General features: G+C 38.8%; 1 protein-coding gene across 2 annotated transcripts in view; it reads right to left on the bottom strand.

Annotated features, from left to right (window-relative positions):
* Positions 1–773: 773 nt before the first annotated feature.
* The window catches only part of EDIL3 (EGF like and discoidin domains 3), a 443,350-nt gene continuing 432,055 nt past the window's right edge, over positions 774–12,068 (bottom strand). Inside the window, exon 11 of one of the 2 annotated variants that reach the window (XM_007448349.1) lies at positions 774–1,595. In XM_007448349.1, coding sequence (XP_007448411.1) covers positions 1,446–1,595 — 150 coding nt within the window. In that variant the 3' untranslated portion in view covers positions 774–1,445. The remainder of the gene's footprint in view (positions 1,596–12,068) is intronic. The other variant, XM_007448350.1, reaches the window with a different exon arrangement.

Genomic DNA, 12,068 nt, shown 5'->3' with positions numbered 1-12,068 from the left:
AAAAGAACTTAGCAGTGTTGCAGAGGACGTCAATGTTTTGTACACATACCATACTTTCTTTTTCAGGACACAATTTAAAACCCCAGTAATTCTGAGTCTAAGCCTTATAAAACAAATACTTGTAAAGCTTATAAATTAGATGTTGAGGACTTTCATGGAGGCAGTGTGAGCCTTAATTTGAGAGAATGGCAATGAAACCTCATTATCAATAACAAATCATTATGATAATTGCTTATTATTTTTTCAGGACCTTTGAAGCAAAATAGATAGAAATCAATTTTCACCCTGAAAATGGTTTTTTCACTAGTAAACACTTCTCTTCTCACAAATGTCTATGCACTGTGCTTTCCTGAGAAACCACCACTAATTTCAAACCTCAATAAAATTCTAGTTTCACAGGAAGTGCAGAGATGAACAAAGAAATGATGAATATGCTTGGCCAAGTTATGCAGCACTATGTCAATATTTGCTAAAAAAAAAAAAGTAGACAAACAATTTTTCTATTATTTTAAAGATAAGGCTATGGAAATACCATCAAAACAAAGATTTAAATTTTGTCTTAAAGAAACATAATGTGATTTTGTTGTTAATTTTGCAAAATGGTAGTATTGAGGTCTTTATAAAGGAAATATTTGGAGATTACATAGTTATAGCTTCCTTCAAAAACAAGAGAATTGCAGATTCAATCTACTGATCATGTTTCATATATATACATATATATGTATATATATGTGTATATATATGTGCATATGTATATATACACACACACACACAAACATGATACTTCTTTTAGGCAAGTAATAGGACAAAAGTCAATTGGGAAAAGTATGGACTTATTCAGGCAATATATAATATATAGAATAGCACTAAGAGAAAGATCACATAATCTGATTAGAAATAAGATGAGAATTATAATTTCAGTTAGTATTGCATGTTACAGATTCTTCTTCAAATTTTGGTTATAAACTCTGACAGTGTTTGTCAGGCACAGGGAAATAATTAGGATAATATAGATTCATTGCAGAAGGGAAAAAAACTTATTGCTAACATTGCAGTATTCTTTTTATAAGAATGAGTATTGATTATGAAAGCTCTAACAACTCTTGCTTTTATTTGATAACTAACGATGAGATTTTTTTTACCCTTGCTATCAAGAGTGCTACTTTCTTTGCCTAATATATTTCAACCAGTATGAAGAAGTCAGAAAACAACGCGGAAAGTAATTCACAGCTAATGTGATGTTGCTTAAGAAATTTAAATGATAAAAATCAAATTAAACCTTGGAAAAGGCAGGCTTAGACCTCCTTAAGAAGACAGTTAATGGCCTACCGTAATTTGATCACTTTTTCATGAAAAATTCCATTCGGTTTCCGATAGATTTTGCAGAGTTCATTCCGTGGAGATACTTTTAGGGAAATAGGAGGGTTGTGGGCTGTGGGATCTCCTCACTCCTCCTCTGCGCAGCCCAGCAGCTCAGACCGCAGCGTGATCCTCCCATACCAGGACCAAGGAAGGATCCTTATGTGCCGTGCATAGATGGGAGGGTCGATGACGTTTTTTCTGTGGGTATCATTGTCAAAATTGCCCTGGAAAACCTAGTAAAGATGAACAGACTATCAATCATATGGCCTTTTTTTGGGGAATTATTTTTATTATTTTCTTGTTTGGATCATTTTTCTCATATGTGAGATCTGATAACTAATCATGTTATATTTTTCGAGACATAATGCAGCTTCTTTTTAATGATCATTTTTAAATTGACTAGCCAATCAATGTTTAAAGACTTAAATAAGTTGAAAATGTATTTCAACTGTCTGAGGCAGGAATACATAGATTTATCATTTTTATGTTTTTTTTTAAAAGGTCAGGTTTTTTTTTTTTTAATGGAACAGATATTTATTTTTTGCTTCTGTCACAGGCTGCTGTTGGTTAGACAGCTTGCTGAAGGTTGTCTCTTCTAAGGAGGGATTCAGAGATCCAGGCTGTTGCAAATTACCACCATTATCTGAAAACTGTGGCATCCACATTCACAATGGGCAACAAGAGAGAAAGCTGTTTGTTAGATTACACAGGATGTTTGAAAAAAACAGGTATGGAAGCAGCTTAAATCATTTCTGGATACATCTCATTGACCTTAACTAATTATATGACCTCAGCCCAACTGCAAAGGAGGCTGGGAAATGGAGAGGAGCATGTGGATATCTGGTGAGCATAACAGTCTCTATCACAATGTCTTTGGCTTACTTCTCACATAGAGAACAAAACCCATTATCAAGAGAGACAACCACAATCAGTGCTAGTAACTACTTTTTTCTTGCCTTATCTATTAATTCCTGGATCCATACAATACTCTTGTGACCATTGTGACCTATAATATTCTGACATGTTGGCATCCCATGACTTCTTCATACTTCTTTTGTTTCAATGCTTTTTTGAGGTGTTTATGTCCATTTTTGTCCCAAGAGGCTTTTACAGTAAACTTTGAGAAGTGCTTGCTTTAGAAAAAAATAAAATCGGCAGTTGGCTGTTGGCACAGTGTGTAGTAGTGGCGTGTGGTCTGAATGACTGAGTTTTTCATATGTGCTTACTTTTGCTGTGAGCAATTGGACTGCACCTAGACCCAGACTAAAAGGTACACCATCTCCCCTCCTTCAAAGAATCATCATCCAAGGACCTACCAGAGACCACAAGAAAACATGGGGAGAAGCTATCAGCATACATTTGACAAAAATTGAAGTTAATAAGGATGGAGACAAGATGGCAGAGTAGAAGGATGTGAGCTCACCTCTTCTTATGAAAACACCAAAATCACAGCTAACTGCTAAACAACAACTGACAAAAAAACCAAAAAACAAACAAACAAAAACCTGCTGGAACCTACCAAAATGGATATCCTACATCCAAAGACAAAGAAGAAGCCACAATGTGAGGAGGAGCCTGTGAGACTCTGGTTTTGAAGGCCAGCAGGATTTGACTGCAGGAATTCCATAGGACTGGGGGAAACAGAAACTCCACTCTCAGAGGATGCACACAAGGTCTCGTGCACACAAGGACTCAGGGGAGAAAGGAGTGACCTCCAAAGAGACTGGGCCAGACCTACCTGCTAGTATTGGAGGGTCTCCTGTGGAGGCAGAGGGTGACTGTGGCTCATTGCCAGGACAAAGACACTGGCAGTGGCAGCTCTGATGAGTACTCATTGTGTGAGCCCTCCTGGAGGCTGCCATTTCCTCCTTACACCTAGCCTTACCCAACAGCCTGTAGGCTCCAGTGCTGGGTCTCCTCAGGCCAAACAACCAACAGGGTGGAAACACAGCTCCACCCATCAGCAGACAGTTTGCTTAAAGTCTTCCTGAGCACAGCCCTGCCCACCCACCAGTGGTCAGGATCCAGTCTCTCACACCAGGAAGCCTGCACAAGCCTCTTAGACAGCCTCATCCACCAGGGGGCAGAGAGCAGAAGCAAGAAGAATTACAACCTTGCAGCCTGCAGAATGGAAAATGCAATCAAAGAAAATTAGACAAAATGAGATGGCAGAGGGATATGTCCCAGATGAAGGAACACGATAAAACCCCAGAAGAACAACTACGTGAAGTGCAGATAGGGAATCTACCCAAAAAAGAATTCAGAGAAATGATAGTAAAGATGATCCAAGATCTTGGAAAAAGAATGGAGGTACAGATAAAAAAGATGCAAGAAATGTTTGTTTAACAAAGACCTAGAAACAAACAGATGAATAATAGAATAACTGAAATGAAGACTATACTAGAAGGAATCAATAGCAGAATAACTGAAGCAGAAGAATGGATAAGTGAGCTGATAGACAGAATGGTGGGAATCACTGCTGCAGAACAGAAAAAAAGAAAAAAGAATGAAAAGAAATGAAACAGCCTGAGAGACCTCTGGGACAACAAAAATACACCAACATTCACATTATAAGGGTCCCAGAAGGAGAAGAGAGAGAGAAAGGACCTGAGAAAATAGTTGAAGAGATAATAGCTGAAAAATTCCCTGACATGGGAAAGGAAATAGTCACCTAGGTCCAGGAAGCACAGAGAGTCCCAGGCAGGCTACACCTAAGGAGGAACACACCAAGACACATAGTAAGGGAAAAGCAACAGATAACACACAAGAGAATTCTCATAAGGTAATCAGCTGATCTCTCAGCAAAAACTCTACAAGCTAGAAGGGAGTGGCACTATATATATAAAGTGAGGAAAGGGAAGAACCTACAACCAAGAATGCTCTAACCAGCAGGGCTTTCATTCAGGTTCAACAGAGAAGTCAAAAGCTTTACAGACAAGCAAAGATAAGATTATTTAGCACCACCAGACCAGCTTTGCAACAAATGCTAAAGGAACTTCTCTAGGTGTAAAAGAAAAGGCCACAACTACAAATGAGAAAATTATAAATGGAAAAGCTCAGCGGTAAAGGCAAACATACAGTAGAAGTAGGAAATCATCCACACACAAATATGATATCAAAGCCAGCAGTCGTGAGAAGAAGAGAGTACAAATGCAGGATACTGGAAATGTACTTGAAATTAAAAAACCAGCAACTTAAAACAATCTTGTTTGTTTATATACAGACTGCCTTTATCAAAACCTCATCGTCAACTGCAAACTGAAAATTCACAATAGGTACACACAAAAGAAAAATGAATCTAAACACAACACTAAAGTCAGTCATCAGATGACAAAGGAAGAGAACAAGCGAGGAAGGGAAGAAAAAAGACCTACAAAAAGAAATCTAAAACAATTGACCAAATGGCAGTAAGAACATACATATCAATAATTACTTTAAGCATAAACATCAAATGCTCCAACTAAAAGACATAGACTGGCTGAATGGATACAAAAGCAAGACCCATATATATGCTGTCTAAAAGAGACCCAGTTCAGATCTAGGGACACATACAGACTGACAGGAGATGGAAAAAGGTATTCCATGCAAATGGGAATCAAACAAAAGATGGAGCAGCAATACTCATATCAGACAAAATAGACTTTAAAATAAAGACTGTTACAAGAGACAAAGAAGGACACTACATAAGGATCAAGGAATCAATCCAAGAAGAAGATATAATAATTGTAAATACATGTGCCCCAAACATAGGAGCACCTCAATATATAAGGCAAATGCTAAAATCTGTAAAAGGAGATTTAACACCCCATTTTCATCAATGGACAGATCATCCAGATAGAAAATCAATAAGGAAACAGAAGCCTTAAGTGACACATTAGAACAGATAGACTTAATTATAGGACATTCCATCTGAAAGCAGCAGAATACACTTCTCAAATGTACATGGAACATTCTCCAGAATAGATCACATACTGAGACACAAATAAAGCGTTGGTAAATTTAAGAAAATTGAAATCATATAAAGCATCTTTTCCAAATACAAAGCTATGAGATTAGAAATCAATTACAGGAAAAAAACCTGAAAAAAACACGAACACCTGGAGGTTAAATTTGGTAAAGTTACAGGATACAAAATTAATACACAGAAATCTGTTATATTTCTATACACTAACAATGAAAGATCAGAAACAAGAATTAAGGAAATAATACCATTTACTATTGCTTCCAAAAGAATAAGATACCTAGGAATAAACCTACCTAAGGAGGCAAGAGACCTTTATTCCAAAAACAATAAGATGCTGATGAAAGAAACAGAAGGTGACAGAAACAGATGGAAAGATATACCATGTTCTAGGATTGGAAGAATCAATATTGTGAATATGACTGCACTACCCAAGGCAATCTACAGATTCACTGCAATCCCTATCAAATTACTAATGGTATTTTTCACAGAACTAGAACAAAAAAATTTAAAATATGTATGGAAACATAAAAGACCCTGAATAGGCAAAGCAATTTTGAGAAAGAAAAACAGAGCTGGAGGAATGAGGCTCCCTAACTTCAGACTATGCTACAAAGATACAGTCATCAAAGCAGTATGGTACTGGCATAAAAAACAGAAATATAGATCAATGGGATAGAATAGAAAGCCCAGAAATAAACCCATGCACCTACGGTCAATTAATCTACGACAAAGTAGGCAAGAATATACAGTGCAGTGGAGAAAAGACAGTCTCTTCAATAAATGGTGCTGGGATAAATGGACAGCTACAAGTAAAAAAATGAAATTAGAACATTCTTTAACACTATGCATAAAAATAAACTCAAAATGGATTAATGACCTAAACTTAAGACTGGATACTATAGTACTCTTATGGGAGAACCTAGGCAGAACACTCTTTGACATAAATCGCAGCAGTATCTTTTTTAATCCATCTCCTAGCATAATGAAAATAAAAACAAAAATAAACAACTGGGACCTAATTAATCTTAAAAGCTTTTGCACAGCAAAGGAAACCATAAACAGAATGAAAATACAACCCACGGAATGGGAGAAAATATTTGCAAATGCTGTGACAGAAAAGGGATTAATCTCCAAAATTTACAAAGAACTCATGTAGCTCAATGTCAAAAAAACAAACAACCAGAAGATGGCAGAAGAGTAAGACGCGGAGATCACCTTCCTCCCCACAGATACATCAGAAATACATCTACATGTGGAACAACTCCTACAGAACACCTACTGAATGCTGGCAGAAGACCTCAGACCTCCCAAAAGGCAAGAAAGTCCCCACGTACCTGGGTAGGGCAAAAGAAAAAAGAATAAACAGAGACAAAAGAATCGGGACGGGACCTGCACCAGTGGGAGGGAGCTGTGAAGGAGGAAAGGTTTCCACACACAAGGAAGCCCCTTCGCGGGCAGAGACTGCGTGTGGCGGAGGGAGGGAAGCTTCAGAGCTGCGGAGGAGAGCGCAGCAGCAAGGGTGCGGAGGGCAAAGCGGAGAGGTTCCCGCACAGAGGATCGGCGCCGACCGGCACTCACCAGCCCGAGAGGCTTGTCTGCTCCCCCGCCGGGGTGGGCGGGGGTGGGAGCTGAGGCCCGGGCTTCGGTGGGAGCGCAGGGAGAGGCATGGCAGCATGAACACAGCCTGCAGGGGGTTAGTGCACCATGGCTAGCCGGGAGGGACTCCGGGGAAAATTCTAGACCTGCAGAAGAGGCAAGACACTTTTTCTTACCTCTTTGTTTCCTAGTGTGCGAGGAGAGGGGATTAAGAGTGCTGCTTAAAGGAGCTCCAGAGACGAGCACGAGCCACGGCTATCAGCGTGGACCCCAGAGATGGGCATGAGATGCTAAGGCTGTTGCTGCCGACACCAAGAAGCCTGTGTGCCAGCACAGGTCACTCTCCACACCTCCCTTCTAGGGAGCCTGTGCAGCCTGCCAGTGCCAGGGTCCCGGAATCCAGGGACAACTTCCCCGAGAGAACGCACGGCACGCCTTAGGCTAATGCAATGTCTCGCTGGCCTCTGCCTCCGCAGGCTCGCCCCGCATTGTGCCCCTCCCTACCCCTGGCCTGAGTGAGCCAGAGCCCCCAAATCAGCTGTTCCTTTAACCCCGTCCTGTCTGAGCAAAGAACAGATGCCCTCCAGCGACCTACAGGCAGAGGTGGGGCCAAATCCAAAGCTGAGCCCAGGGAGCTGTGCAAACAAAGAAGAGAAAGGAAAATCTCTCCCAGCAGCCTCAGGAGCAGCGGATTAAATCCCCACAAGCAACCTGATGTACCCTGCATCTGTGGAATACCTGAATAGACAACGAATCATCCCAAATTGAGGAGGTGGACTTTGAGAGCAAGATTTATGATTTTTTCCCCTTTTCCTCTTTTTGTGAGTGTTTATGTGTATGCTTTTCTGTGAGATTCTGTCTGTGTAGCTTTGCTTTCACCATTTGTCCCAGGGTTCTATCTGTCCTTTTTTTTTTTTCTTAATAGTTATTTTTAATTTTTTAATTTTATTTTATCTTACTTTATTTTCTTTTCTTTTATCCTCTATTTCTTTCTACTTTTTCTCCCTTTTATTCTGTGCCATGTGGATGAAAGGCTCTTGGTGCTGCAGCCAGGAGTCAGTGCTGTGCCTCTGAGGTGGGAGAGCCAACTTCAGGACACTGGTCAATAAATGACCTCTGAGCTCCACATAATATCAACAGCGAAAACTTCCCAGAGATCTCCATCTCAACACCAGCACCCAACTTCACTCAACGACCAGCAAGCTACAGTGCTGGACACCCTATGCCAAACAACTAGCAAGACAGGAACACAGCCCCACCCATTTAGCAGAGAGGCTGCCTAAAATCATAAGTCCACAGACACCCCAAAACACACTACCAGACGTGGGCCTGCCCACCAGAAAGACAAGATCCAGCCTAATCCACCAGAACACAGGCACTAGTGCCCTCCACCAGGAAGCCTACACAACCCACTGAAACAACTTTAGCCACTAGGGACAGACACCAAAAACAACGGGAACTACGAACCTGCAGCCTGCATAAAGGAGACACAAAACACAGTAATATAAGCAAAATGAGAAGACAGAAAAACACACAGCAGATGAAGGAACAGGATAAAAACCCACCAGACCTAAGAAATGAAGAGGAAATAGTCTACCTGAAAAAGAAGTCAGAATAATGATAGTAAAGATGATCCAAAATCTTGGAAATAGAATAGACAAAATGAAAGAAACATTCAACAAGGACCTAGAAGAACTAAAGATGAAACAAGCAATGATGAACAACATGATAAATGAAATTAAAAATACTGTAGAAGGGATCAACAGCAGAATAACTGAGGCAGAAGAACGGATAAGTGGCCTGGAAGATAAAATAGTGGAAATAACTACTGCAGAGCAGAATAAACAAAAAAGAATGAAAAGAACTGAGGACAGTCGCAGAGACCTCTGCGACAACATTAAACGCACCAACATTTGAATTATAGGGGTTCCAGAAGAAGAAGAGAAAAAGAAAGGGACTGAGAAAATATTTGAAGAGATTATAGTTGAAAATTTCCCTAATATGGGAAAGGAAAGAGTTAATCAAGTCCAGGAAGCACAGAGTCCCATATAGGATAAATCCAAGGAGAAACATGCAAAGACACATATTAATCAAACTGTCAAAAATTAAATACAAAGAAAACATATTAAAAGCAGCAAGGGAAAAACAACAAATAACACACAAAGGAATCCCCATAAGGTTAACAGCTGATCTTTCAGCAGAAACTCTGCAAGCCAGAAGGGAGTGGCAGGACATATTTAAAGTGATGAAAGGGAAAAACCTACAAGAAAAGTTACTCTACCCAGCAAGGATCTCATTCAGATTTGATGGAGAAATTAAAACCTTTACAGACAAGCAAAAGCTGAGAGAGTTCAGCACCACCAAACCAGCTTTACAACAAATGCTAAAGGATCTACTCTAGGCAAGAAACACAAGAGAAGGAAAAGACCTATAATAACAAACCAAAACAATTAAGAAAATGGGAATAGGAACATACATATCAATAAATACCTTAAATGTAAATGGATTAAATGATCCCACCAAAAGACACAGACTGGCTGAATGGATTCAAAAACAAGACCCATATATTTGCTGTCTACAAGAGACCCACTTGAGACTTAGAGACACATACAGACAAAGTGAGGGGATGGAAAAAGATATTCCATGCAAACGGAAACCAAAAGAAAGCTGGAGTAGCAATTCTCATATCAGACAAAATAGACTTTAAAATAAAGACTACTACAAGAGACAAAGAAGGACACTGCATAATGATCAAGGGATTGATCCAAGAAGAAGATATAACAATTGTAAACATTTACGCACCCAACACAGGAGCACCTCAATACATAAGGCAAATGCTAACAGCCATAAAAGGGGAAACTGACAGTAAGACAATCAGAGTCGGGGACTTGAACACCCCACTTTCACCAATGGACAGATCATCCAAAATGAAAATAAATAAGGAAACACAAGCTTTAAATGATAGATTAAATAAGATGAACTTAATTGATATTTATAGGACATTCCATCCAAAAACAACAGAATACACATTTTTCTCAAGTGCTCATGGAACATTCTCCAGGATACATCATATCTTGGGTCACAAATCAAGCCTTGGTAAATTTAAGAAAATTGAAATTGTGTCAAATATCTTTTCCACCACAACGCTATGAGACTAGATATCAATTACAGGAAAAGATCTGTAAAAAAATACAAACACATGGAGGGTAAACAATACACTACTTAATAACGAAGTGGTCACTGAAGAAATCAAAGAGGAAATCAAAAAATACCTAGAAACAAATGACAATGGAGACACGACGACCCAAAACCTATGGGATGCAGCAAAAGCAGTTCTATGAGGGAACTTTATAGCACTACAATCCTACCTTAAGAAACAGGAAACATCTCGAATAAACAACCTAACCTTGCACCTAAAGCAATTAGAGAAAGAACAAAAACACCCCAGTTAGCAGACAGAAAGAAATCATAAAGATCAGATCAGAAATAAATGAAAAAGAAATGAAGGAAATGATAGCAAAAATCAATAAAACTAAAAGCTGGTTCTTTGAGAAGATAAACAAGATTGATAAACCATTAGGCAGACTCATCAAGAAACAAAGGGAGAAGACTCAAATCAATAGACTTAGAAATGAAAAAGGAGAAGTAATAACTGACACTGCAGAAATACAAAAGATCATGAGAGATTACTACAAGCAACTCTATGCCAGTAAAATGGACAACCTGGAAGAAATAGACAAATTCTTAGTAATGCACAACCTGCTAAGACTGAATCAGGAAGAAATAGAAAATATGAACAGACCAATAACAAGTACTGAAATTGAAACTGTGATTAAAAATTAAAAATATTCCAACAAACAAAAGGCCAGGACCAGATAGCTTCACAGGTGAATTCTATCAAACATTTAGAGAAGAGATAACACCTGTCCTTCTCAAACTCTTCCAAAATATAGCAGAGGAGGGAGGAACACTCCCAAACTCATTCTACGAGGCCACCATCACCCTGATACCAAAACCAGACAAGGATGTCACAAAGAAAGAAAACTACATGCCAATTATCACTGACGAACATAGATGCAGAAATCCTCAACAAAATACTAGCAAACAGAAACCAACAGCACATTAAAAGGATCATACGCAATGATCAAGTGGGGTTTATCCCAGGAATGCAAGGATTCTTCAATATACGCAAATCTATCAATGTGATTAACCATATTAACAAAATGAAGGAAAAAAACCATATGGTCATCTCAATAGATGCAGAGAAAGCTTTTGACAAAATTCAACACCCATTTATGATAAAAACCCTCCAGAAAGTAGTCATAGAGGGAACTTTCCTCAACATAATAAAGGCCATATATGACAAACCCACAGCCAACATCATCCTCAATGGTGAAAAACTGAAAGCATTTCCACTAAGATCAGGAGCAAGACAAGGTTGCCCACTCTCACCACTCTTATTCAACATAATTTTGGAAGTTTTAGCCATAGCAATCAGAGAAGAAAAGGAAATAAAAGGAATCCAAATCAGAAAAGAAGTAAAACGGTCACTCTTTGCTGATGATATGATACTATACATAGAGAATCCTAAAGATTCTACCAGTAAACTACTAGAGCTAATCAATGAATTTGGTAAAGTAGCAGGATACAAAATTAATGCACAGAAATCTCTGGCATTCCTATACATTAATGATGAAAAATCTGAAAGTGAAATCAAGAAAATACTCCCATTTACCATTGCAACAAAAAGAATAAAATATCTAGGAATACACCTCCCTAAGGAGAAAAAAGACCTGTATGCAGAAAATTATAAGACACTGATAAAGGAAATTATAGATGATACAAATAGATGGAGAGATACACATAGTTCTTGGATGGAAGAATCAACATTGTGAAAATGACTCCACTACCCCAAGCAATCTACAGATTCAATGCATTCCCTATCAAACTACCCTTGGCATTTTTCACAGAACTAGAACAAAAAATTTCACAATTTGTATGGAAACAGAAAAGTTTCCGAATAGCCAAAGCAATCTTGAGAACGAAAAACAGAGCTGGAGTAATCAGGCTCCGTGACTTCAGACTATACTACAAAGCTACAGTAATCAAGACAGTATGGTACTGGCACAAACACAGAAATATAGAT

The sequence above is a fragment of the Lipotes vexillifer genome, unplaced genomic scaffold (genome assembly GCF_000442215.2).
Source record: "Lipotes vexillifer unplaced genomic scaffold, Lipotes_vexillifer_v1.1 scaffold654, whole genome shotgun sequence".
In the NCBI taxonomy this organism is placed as follows: domain Eukaryota; kingdom Metazoa; phylum Chordata; class Mammalia; order Artiodactyla; family Lipotidae; genus Lipotes; species Lipotes vexillifer.
Note: the sequence above shows the minus strand (reverse complement) of the source record. Positions and strands in the feature narration are given on the sequence as shown.